This window comes from Nothobranchius furzeri, chromosome 10, assembly GCF_043380555.1.
Source record: "Nothobranchius furzeri strain GRZ-AD chromosome 10, NfurGRZ-RIMD1, whole genome shotgun sequence".
Lineage (NCBI taxonomy): Eukaryota > Metazoa > Chordata > Actinopteri > Cyprinodontiformes > Nothobranchiidae > Nothobranchius > Nothobranchius furzeri.
In genome coordinates, this window is record NC_091750.1 from 54,417,922 (window position 1) to 54,429,588 (window position 11,667).

At 44.0% G+C, this 11,667-nt stretch overlaps 1 protein-coding gene across 3 annotated transcripts in view; it reads right to left on the minus strand.

Moving 5' to 3' along the window:
* Positions 1 to 150: 150 nt before the first annotated feature.
* The window catches only part of LOC107386701 (pterin-4-alpha-carbinolamine dehydratase 2), a 40,169-nt gene continuing 28,652 nt past the window's right edge, over positions 151 to 11,667 (minus strand). For 2 of the 3 annotated variants that reach the window (XM_015961262.3, XM_070555788.1), the window contains 2 exons: positions 2,715 to 2,795; positions 151 to 377 (listed from right to left, as the gene is read on the minus strand). In XM_015961262.3, coding sequence (XP_015816748.1) covers positions 282 to 377; positions 2,715 to 2,795 — 177 coding nt within the window. In that variant the 3' untranslated portion in view covers positions 151 to 281. Of the gene's footprint in view, positions 378 to 765; positions 927 to 2,714; positions 2,796 to 11,667 lie in introns of all 3 variants that reach the window. The other variant, XM_054730694.2, reaches the window with a different exon arrangement.

The window sequence follows — 11,667 nt, forward strand, 5'->3', positions numbered from 1 at the left end:
CCTGCACAGATCGCTGAAGAGCACTTCCAGGTTAATGCCCGCTGTAATTAAAAAAGCACAACTAAGGACAAGCATAACGGCAACATAGTGAAGTGATGTCTGCGGCACTAAGCTTTGTCTCAGAGAGTAAAGAAACCAAACACATCAGCATAAGTGAATACAACATCAGTGGTTTATTCTGATTACAATGCGCAGCAAAAAGGAAATGTTAAATTATATGTTTATAGATTCTGTAAGAAACAATAACAGGTGAGTTTTGAATGAGTGAAAACCCAAAAACATCACATGGAAAGAGCAACTTTATCAATAAACTTTGCCATTTTGATGTCCCGTTTGGAAAGGCCTCCACAGTCATGTGTGGTCAGCGTAATCTGGACCTGTGAAGTCAAACAAACACGGTTTCAACCACATAGCAATTTAAAAAAAAAAAACAGCATTCATTTGAAAATTTACTGTGAAATAAGATTGATACTTCTCTGGGGAAAAATATAAATATTGTCAGATTTTAGTAAATATGACAGAAAAATATACAAATATATATTTGTACTTCTTCCTGCTCCTTTTCAAGAACGTAGATTAAAGCAGGTGTTGAGACAAAGATGCAGATTAGTAGAATACCTTTATTTAGTTATTTATAATTGTTGAGCTTTGTCCTTTTCATTGAATGTTTCTGCCGTATATTTAAAATTACAGCATCATATTTTTAAACTTTATCCTTTCTTGTTTTGGTAAAATATACATTTTGATGTAAAATAACTATGTTGCCTTGCAGAAAGAAGGTCCTGGGTTCGCTTCCCGGCCTGGGATCTTTCTGCATGGAGTTTGCATGTTCTCCCTGTGCATGCGTGGGCTCTCTCCGGGTCCTCCGGCTTCCTCCCACAGTCCAAAAACATGACTGTTAGGTTGGTTGGTCTGTCCAAATTGTCCTTAGGGTGTGTGTGTGTGTGTGTGTGTGTGTGTGTGTGTGTGTGTGTGTGTGTGTGTGTGTGTGTGTGTGTGTGTGTGTGTGTGTGTGTGTGTGTGTGTGTGTGTGTGTGTGTGTGTGTGTGTGAGAGAGAGAGAGAGAGAGAGAGAGTGAGATTGTTTGTCCTGTGTTTGCCCTGCGATGGACTGGCTCTCTGTCCAGGGTGTACCCCACCTGATTGCCCACTGACTGCTGGAGATAGGCACCAGCCCGCCCCGCGACCCTACGTGGACAAGCGGGTTCAGAAAATGGATGGATAACTAAGAGTTTTGTACATGACATAGCCGCAGATTCAACTAAAGACAATCCTGCAGGGGACAGCTGCTCTGGCACCATTGTAAGAAAGCATTACAAACATTGCCTTTAAGTATTTCAAATCTTAATATTTAATTAATTTGTTTTAGATTAAATATTTTTTCAATAATACTTTGACATTTTAGTAATTTATCTCAGCAATGCATGCCCTGGTTCCATATCTTGCAACAAATGAAGACTTATTCATGCTTAGGCTCCTCCCTTAACAGGGGCCCCCAGCGGAGTACTTCCCCCTCAGAACCATCCCTGTTCACAACCCATCAACATTTTTAATAAAACCAAAAAAATAAGAAACCGTTTAAAAACATTTTAGTGAGATGTGACTGAAAGTTATTTATGCGACTGTTTAATCAACGGACTAATTAACTGTGTGTTTTATAACTGTGCAGGCTACTTAAGCATTGTTAAATAAATGTTGATTTAAGAAAAAGAAAAGAAACTATTGGATCAAAAAATAAAACAAAAATTATTATACATTATCCATCTATCATATCAAAATCCACATAGTCTATTTATTATTATTATTATTATTATTATTATTATTATTATTATCATATTAATCAAAAAGAATAATAATGTATTTGTTAATATGATTAATATTATTTTATTATTACTGCTTGACAGAATATGAGTTACAACGACATTTAATTTCCTTCTGGGATCATTAAAGTATTTTTGAATTTCTAATCGATCAATCAATCAACACCCCCCTTCCAATTTTTTTTTTTTGTTGTTTAATTAAACGTTTTTGTAAGTAAATTAGTCCTGGGGTAATACGAGAGGACCAGTTTGGTTTTGTTCTTTGTGGGATGCTGCTGAAGCACACAAAGGATTAATTATGTGGCTGTACTCAATAATGTTTAATATTTGACTGAGATAACTTGTAAACTTGTATTATCAGCTACTTTTTGGCAACATTAGTATGAGTATGAGCGTAGATCATGAGTTCTGTTCAAGCTGAGCTCAAATCAACGTGGGATTTATCTGCTGGAACGGCTCGGAGACCTGCAGCCACTTTAATAAAGACTGGATTAGGAGCAGCATTCCTCCTAAAGCAGCCCGCTGCACCACACACCAACACAGTGGCTGCTGCCTAATGCTGAGAGATTTTCTGCTAGAAGAATCTGAGAGACTGCCTAAATCATGTCAAACACTTCTTTACCTTTATGGCACAGGGTAACACACAAGGTGAGAGAAAAACGACGGGATTATTTTCTGTGTCTCAGGCTCTGAGAGGTAAGCTCTCCAGAACCAGTGATGATTTTTTGATTTGATAAAAAATCTGACTTTATCCAGAGCTGATTTATCAGTCTGTAACCTGTAACAAGCCAAGTGTACACGGTCTGATTCCACAAGCTGAGATTTCTATAACTGGCGCTAAATAAACAAACCTTTATGGATTCTGTTTGCACTAATGCTACGAGCATGCCGTTACCTTATTGTAAACATTAAACCACTCTGGGTGATGGTTCATCTTCTCGGCCTGCAGAGCCACTCGTGACATGAAGCCAAACGCCTGCAGGGGCAGAAAGAAAAAACGTTCACCAATACTCAGGAAGTGGGTTGTTCTTGAATAAATGTATACTTGGTTTAGATCATGTTATCATTTATAGGTCTAGTTCATCATAAACGTGGTGGTGTATAAAACAATAACATCCCATAATTTTGCATGTTATTTTTGATTATGTGAATCTTCATCATTTATATTATTCAAAAATTAGATTTGTTTCTAAAAAAATTTTAGACTACTTTATCATGCAGTTAAATGGTTAGAGATCAGCTGATGTGGTTTTCTCTTGGCCAATGGTTTATCTGACAAAAAAAAGCAGAATTTCACAATTTATATCAATATTTTTAACAAATTACGAGAACATTCAAGAGGGTGTTATTTAAAGGGACTATAGCGAGAATTTTATAGTGAGAAAATCCCAAAAGAGTCTAATGTTTGGAAGAAAGGTTATACTGAAACATATTTCATATCCATCTGGCTGTAGAGATTATCAGTTTTTCTTCTTTCAAACAAAGGAAGGAGGGACGTAACTGCTGTTCACCGTCAGTGAGTGTGGGGGTGTCGTCTCCTGGGAGCTAAAACAGCAGTGCCGAATACTTATTTGACGACTGCCCACAAAAAGTTCCAGAGTTGTTTAAAGTGGTTGCAGTAACCAAATTTTACCACAGGATGTTGTTTTTACTTAATTTTTACATAATGCACCTTTAATTTATTCTGATTTAAGTTGGAAAAATCAATCAGCTGACAAATTGCTTGGCAGATTTAATGAGTAAAGGAGCAGTGGTGGCAGATGGAGTTAAGTGCCTGCCCCATAATCAGAGGGTTGCAGGTTTGATTCCTATTTGTTGCAGATGTTCTGTCTTTGGGCAAAACACCTAACCCTGCTGTCTGCTGCTGGTGGCGGTGGTGGTGAGAGGGACCGGCGGGGCCAGGGCTCAGCAGCCCACATGTGTGAATGTGAGTGTGTGGGTGAATGCCTGTTTTGTAAAGCACCTTGGGGGGTTGTAGTACCATAGAAGGTTCATGTGCATACATTTATCATTTTACTATCAATTGGCGAAGAAATCAGCTTTACTACGTCCAACAGCAAACCAGGTTAACTAAACGTAGTTTAATTAAAGGTTTTGCAACATTTTCTCTTTCATATTTATTCCGTTAAAGGTTCCATAATGCTATTTTAAATATTTGAGAGCAAAGGTAGGCACAATACATGGCAAAATATTACCGTAGGCACTATTCGGATGTCATTTATCTTAAATACGAGTTATTTTTGTCAGTCTGAATTTATACTGGTTTGTTTTAGCGAAGCTCCGCTCACACCCGCTCTGATAAAATGAGCCTTTAGTCATTTTCAAGCCGCCTTTTAGTTGATTTACTCAGCTCACCTCACATGGACTTACACCGGCTAAATAAACCAAGAAAGCAAAAAAAAAAAAAAAAAAAAAAAAAAAACAGATTAGTCCTTATATTTAAAAGTTTACCAATAAAGGACTGAAAACATCACACTGGCAAATGTAGCTAAATAAAGAAGAATATAAGTTAATGCCGTGACGGAGAGGTGAACCTGAGCAAAACTACATGCTAGTCCAGCACTCTAACTTCTGGACTAGCAAGTCTGTTATAAAACCATAGTTGCCTAAGACACACGTCCTTAACCATTGGCCATTATGTGCATCTTTGTAGACAAGATGCATGGTGTTTACGGTGGTGTTTTGTCTCCAATGCAGAAGTCATTTGTCAGAATTTCCAGTTTCAGAACCAAGACCAGACCAGGATCGGGGGAGGAGAAATGCCTGCTAACCAAGTGGGCTACTTTCTTTCATTTGCAGGAAAAATCTTTATATCAACCAAATTGCAGCTGAGATAAGAAAACGTGTGAATGCAGACAAAAAAGGGTGTGGGGGTACTGCTCACGAGGAAATGAAAATAGTACATGGTAAAAAGCTCCAAAAAGTGGTTTTTTTTTTCATAATATGTAACCTTTAAATAAATAAAACTAAAGATGAAAGAGCATCATCGTGTTAAAAACTATAAACGACGTGTAGGCTTAAGTTTTGAAGTAAAACTGAAATAGCAACACATCGAAATGGTTATGAGTGACCAGAGATTTTTAGTCTTTGTTTTTTTAAGAATTTAAACTAAAGTTTCAAAAACACAAAAATGTTGTTTTTATTTGCTTTAATGAGCCTGATTCTTTACAGGACCAATTATTCTTGAAAATATTCTAACTGAAAAATTATTTTCTGATTTTGAACCGACCAATTAGCAATTGCAGTTCAACAACACACCAAGCATATTTAATAATCAGAATTTAACAGAAACATTTAAATGTAGAAACACAAAGAGCAATGCTGCCATCTAAGGCACAAAAAAGCATTAGAAGCTGTCTGTTTGCATGTAGAAAACCCTCCTGTATGCACTTCAACCCAAATATCCGGATCTGACAGCAAACACACTCAAACATACACAATCTTTACATTTTTGGTTTTGGCATGTGGCTTTCACCAATCACAGGTCATCCAGGGAGTGATTGCGGTAATTCTAATTATCTACAAAGAGGAGAGTGAAATCCCTCGTCATGCTCGCTGTGAGGAGAGAGAGAAGAAAAAAGAATCAGGTAGACCCATTTTAGAGCAATTTCCCACTGCAATCTCAATTAAGCCCCTAAATGCTTCCTCTCTGGCTAATTAAATCAACTGAAATGCCATTGTTTACAGGCCCTGGCTGCGGCCCCATCTACCACCTGACATGACTAAACAGAATTACTTTCGCAAAAGGAAATTACATCGAGTAGTTTTAGTGTGGCCAACCAATTTTTCAGACAGCCCCTTTGGTTCCCTTGTAGCGCTATGTGTGTAACACGATCGGCAGCTTGATCAAATTGGTTATCAAGGAAACCGTCTCCTGATCAATTTAAGTAATTGACATATTCCTGCAACTTGACCCCAGAGGCACCAAATTGGAGAGCGAGGCGGTCTGCTTTTTCTCAGTGTTCATTGGCTCTAATGGAGATGGTTAAGCAGGCTGTCATGTCAGGTGTTGTTCAAACTTGTCTCCTGGATCAGGGCTGAGCTCAGGCTAACCTGCTGCTGGGGGAACGTTGAATGACAGGTAAAAGGGTTCGGTGTTAACACTTCAAGGCTTCTGCGTGTTGTCCCATTTCAAAACACCATCCATTCTTCTAAAGAGTCCCCGAAACAAAACTTTGATCTTTTTTATCAAACACTCCATAATGTTTCAGTCATTACACCTTTGCTCAACTGAGTTAGTACCAGTGTTTGTAGAAGACGGTTACTGTGATGGCAAAGCCATAAAAAAGATAAAGCAGTAAATAACACAGGGCCCTTGCTAGAGGCCGATCGATATGGTTTTTTAAGGCCGATGCTGCTACCGATTTTTAACAAATTTTGTTGCAAATGGCCTATATCTAAAGGTGATTATTAAGGCCTATTTGTATACGTTTTAGCAGCACATTGATTGTGAAAGGCAACTGAACACTCACTGTGCGCAATATAAATGAAATAGGTCAATAAATATTTGGATATTTATTGAACTTTAGGTGGCTGTTGGCCACAGAAGTGCCTAATTAAAAAAATTATCGACTTTTATAAATAATTTTGGCCAATAGCCGATTTAGGAAAACTTTTATCTGCTAAGGACCCTGCACCGGTTGATGACGTCACACTATGGCAGCCTCACATGGACAAATAGCCGTTCGCCCCATTTTTCAACCACGTAAGCACTAAAATGTATATCAGAAAGACTATCAAAACTATTTATAAAGGTGCTTTTATGCATGTTTTTATTTAATTAACAAGCCATTTGAGTGTTTAATTCTTCTCTAAAATGTGTTTTTTTCTTATGTTGTACTTCCCATCTGTTCATTAAACTTGTTTTCAAAAAAATCAATACATTTAAAAAGAATCCATGAAACTTGTTTTTCCTATGTCGTCGTCATCTTCCTCCGCTTATCCGGGTCCGGGTCGCGGGGGCAGCATCCCAACTAGGGAGCTCCAGACAGTCCTCTCCCCGGCCACCTCCACTAGCTCCTCCGGCAGGACCCCAAGGCGTTCCCGGACCAGATTGGAGATGTCGTCGTCGTCTTCCTCCGCTTATCCCGCTTATCTGTATCCGCGATCTCGTTCTTTCGGTCATTACCCAAAGCTCATGACCATAGGTGAGGAGATGTAACCTCTCCAACGTGTCCTGGGTTGACCCGAGGGCCTCCTGCCGGCAGGACATGCCCGAAACACCTCCCCAGGGAGGCGTTCAGGAGGCATCCTGACCAGATGCCCACACCACCTCAACTGACTCCTTTTGATCCGGAGGAGCAGCGGTTCTACTCAGAGTCCCTCCCGAATGTCCGAGCTCCTCACCCTATAGGTTGGTTTAAGCTTGACGCGTCTGCGAGGTCTGCACGGCGAAATTGCGTCATGCCCCTCCACAGCGCCTCTGCACGGCCCAAAATTTTCGCACCGCGCACCTAGGAAATTTTCTAACCACGCGGACGGTCGGAAGCGGAAAAACATGGCGGACTGCCAAGAACTAGTACAGCAGACGTTCGTAAATACAGACATTTGTATGATTCAGCTCTCAAAGATCACCGTGATCAACATGTTGTTAATAATTCTTGGAGAGAAATAGCTTGCACTGTCAGAAAGGACGAGGACGCTGTTAAAAATGCTGGAATACCATGTTGTAAACAACAGTAATTTTTACTTCTACTACGGTGTAGTGTTAGATGCATGCCGTAGAGCTCCATGCTGCCCCGTTCAGTTTCGGAGAATATTGGCTCACCGCAGAGACAAGCCGCATGAACCATAAATGCTGCAAGTTGTGAAGCGCGTTCCATCCGCGAGCCGCATCACCAAGCGGAACGTGAATGCGTCAAGCATACACCAAGCTTATCTCTTGAGGCTTAGCCCGGCCACCCTACGGCGGAAACTCATTTCGGCCATATGTATCTGCGATCTCGTTCTTTCGGTCATTACCCAAAGCTCATGAACATAGGTGAGGATTGAGACGTAGCTCGACCAGTAAATCGAGAGCCTGGCTTTCTGGCTCAGCTCCCTCTTCACCACGACAGATCGGCTCAGCGTCCGCATCACTGCAGATGCTGAACCAATCCACCTGTCAATCTCCTGATCCCTCCTACCCTCACTCGTGAACAAGACCCCGGGATACTGAAACTCCACCACTTGAGGAAGGACCTCTCCCCCGACCCGGAGTTGGCAAGCCACCCTTTTCCAGTCGAGAACCATGGTCTCAGATTTGGAGGTGCCGATCCTCATCCCAGCCGCTTCACACTCGGCCGCGAACCTACCCAGCAAGAGCTGAAGGTCAGAGCTGGATGAAGCTAGGAGGACCACATCATCCGCAAAAAGCAGAGACGAGATTCTCCTGCCACCAAACTCGACACACTCCACACCACGGCTGCGCCTAGAAATTCTGTCCATAAAGGTAATGAACAGAACCGGTGACAAAGGGCAGCCCTGGCGGAGTCCAACCCTCACCGGGAACAGGTCCAACTTACTACCAGCTATGCGGACCAAACTCATGCTCCTCTGGTAAAGGGACTGAATGGCCCTTAACAGAAAGCCACTTACCCCATACTCCTGGAGCGTCCCCCACAGGGTGCCCCTGGGGACACGGTCATAAGCTTTCTCTAAATCCACAAAACACATGTGGATTGGTTGGGAAAACTCCCATGCCCCCTCCATCACCCTTGCAAGGGTATAGAGCTGGTCCACAGTTCCACGAGCAGGATGAAAACCACATTGCTCCTCCTCAATCTGAGATTCAACTATCGATCGGACCCTCCTCTCCAGTACCTTGGAGTAGACCTTTCCAGGGAGGCTGAGGAGTGTGATCCCCCTATAGTTGGACCACACCCTCAGGTCACCCTTCTTAAAGATGGGGACCACCACCCCGGTATGCCACTCCACAGGAACTGCCCCTGATGACCACGCAATGTTGCAGAGAAGTGTCAACCACGACAGCCCTACAACATCCATAGCCTTGAGATACCCAGGACAAATCTCATCCACCCCCGGGGCTCCGCCGCTGTGTAGTTGTTTGACTACCTCAGCAACTTCTGCCCCAGAGATTGGACAGTCCATCCCCAGGTCTCCCGGCTCTGGTTCTTCCTCGGAATGTGCATAGGTGGGATTGAGGAGCTCCTCAAAGAATTCCCTCCACCATTCCACTATAGCCCCAGTTGACGTCAGCATCTCCCCATCCCCACTGTAAACAGTGTGAGTGAGTTGCTGCATTCCTCTCCTGGGGTGCCGGACAGTTTGCCAGAACCTCTGGCCTCACCAAACTCCTCCCATGCCCGAGATTTTGCCTCGGCAACTGCCTCTGCTGCACCCCACTTGGCTATCCGGTACCTGTCTGCAGCCTCCGGAGAACCACAGACCAGCCACGCCCTGTAGGCCTCCTTCAGCCTGATGGCTCCCCGAACCTCTGGTGTCCACCAGCGGGTACGGGGGTTGCCACCACGACTGGCACCGGCCACCTTGCGACCACAGCTAGCAACAGCCGCCTCAACAATCGCAGAGTGGAACAAGGCCCACTCGGAGTCAATGTCCCCCACTGCTCTCGGGACGCAGTCAAAGCTCTGCCGGAGGTGGGAGTTGAAGACCGTCTTGACAGATTCTTCTGCCAGGCGTTCCCAGCAGACCCTCACTATGCGTTCGGGTCTGCCAGGTCTATGCGGCATCTTCCCCTGCCATCTGATCCAACTCACCAGCACCAGGTGGTGATCAGTTGACAGCTCCGCTCCTCTCTTCACTCAGGTGTCCAAAACATACGGCCGCAGGTCAGATGATGCAACTACAAAGTCTATCATTGACCTGCGACCTAGGCTGCCCTGGTACCAAGTGTACCGATGGGCATCCTTATGTTCGAACAGGGTGTTCGTTATGGCCAAACTGCGGCTTGCACAGAAGTCCAATAACGAAACACCACTTGATTTCAGATCAGGCGGGCCGTTCCTCCCAATCACACCCCTCCAGGTCAAGCTGTCATTGCCCAGGTGAGCATTGAAGACCCCCAGCAGGACAATGGAGTCCCCTGATGGAGCACTATTTAGCACTCATCCCAGGGACTCCAAAAAGGGTGGGTACTCTGAACTGATATTTGGCCCATAAGCACAAACAACAGTCAGGACCCGTTCCATGACCCGAAGGCACAGGGAAGCTACCCTCTCATCCCCCGGGCTAAACCCCAACACACAGGCAGAGAGTCTTGGGGCTAACAAAAAGCCAACCCCAGCCCTCTGCCTCTCATCCGGAGCAACTCCAGCAAAAGAGAGTGTCCATCCCCTCTCAAGGACTTGGGTTCCAGAGCCAATGCTATGTGTCGAGGTGATTCCGACTATATCTAGCCCGTACCGCTCAACCTCTGCCACAAGCTCCTGCTCCTTCGCCGCCAGCGAGGTGACATTCCATGTCCCAAAAACGGGTTTCCTTGTCCGGGGATCGGACCGCCAAGGCTCCCGCCTCGGTCTGCCACCCGATCCACACTGCACCGGCCCCTTCATGTTCCTCCAGTTGGATGAGCCCATGTATCCGGTTCGGGCTGGACCCGGCTGGACTCCATGGGCAAAAGCCCGGCCACCAGGCGCTCGCTCACGGGCCCCAACCCCAGGCCTGGCTCCAGGGTGGGGCCCCGGTAACCCTCCGGGCCGGGTACTCTGACTCTTTGAATTTAAATCCATGAAAGATCATCTGAACCGTTCTTTGTCTCACCCTTCACCTAAGACCAATTTGTCATGGGAGACCCTACCAGGGGCACAAAGTGCCCCAGACAACATAGCTCCTAGGATCATTAGGGCACTCAAACTCCTCCACCACGTTAAGGTGACGGTTCAAGGAGGAGTGATTTTCCTATGTGAGTAAAGGAATTTGGGTATACTGATGGTTGAATTTATCAATGGTGTGAAGTCTGGGATTTTTTTTTTATTGTACCAAATATCAGTTACAAAGGTAATGATGTGTTCATTTGTAAAATCATCCACCTGTCTTACATGTCGACATAAATATACTGGACATCTCCTTTCCATAGGCTCCAATATCACATTTTTGAGGCCAAATGGGAGGTGGCCACCACCGCCATTTTGACCGTGTCACAGGTTCCGTCAAGCCCAGACAATTCCACAAAAGAGAAGAGAGGTGGAGCTGAGGGTGGGGCTGTAAGGCTGGGATCAACTGACGACACCCGGTTGAACTGGCTACAAGCTAAACTGAAGCTAACCCTGGCTAACCCAAAGCTAACGCGGAGGTGGGACTCCTGGTCCTATAGGTCGCAACTGCACCAAACATGCTATATGTCATCACATAAAGGTACCCAACACAATCCTGTGGTCATTGGTTGATATCACTTTAGCTCTGCCCCTGAGAGACATTAGGCCCTGAATAACACATGCATGATGCACTTCACACCAAACTGCACGCAAATGATTGTTGTGAACCTACAAACTGCTCCATGGGATATTTTACTAAATTTGGGACAGCGCCCCCATATTCAATAAAACCTTTGTAACTTTTACAAAAAAGCTCCAAAGAATATCAAACATGGTGAGAGTCATCACGCAACTGCAATCAACACATGTATGTTCTCACTTGTTCAAATCACTTTAACTCTGCCCACTTAAAGCCTTTTGTCTCTAGATGACCCATGCAATGTGTGATTGTTGCCAAATTAACAGAAAACCATCTTTGATGACCAAAGACGACCTTTATGGGATTTAGTTGTAAATGGTCACAGCACCCCGTAGATAGGTTCAAACTTTATTAACTTCTAAAGACAAGGTCAGAATGGCATTATACTTGGCTTGTCACATGACTGCACCAAACACATTGATGTGGTTTTTGGT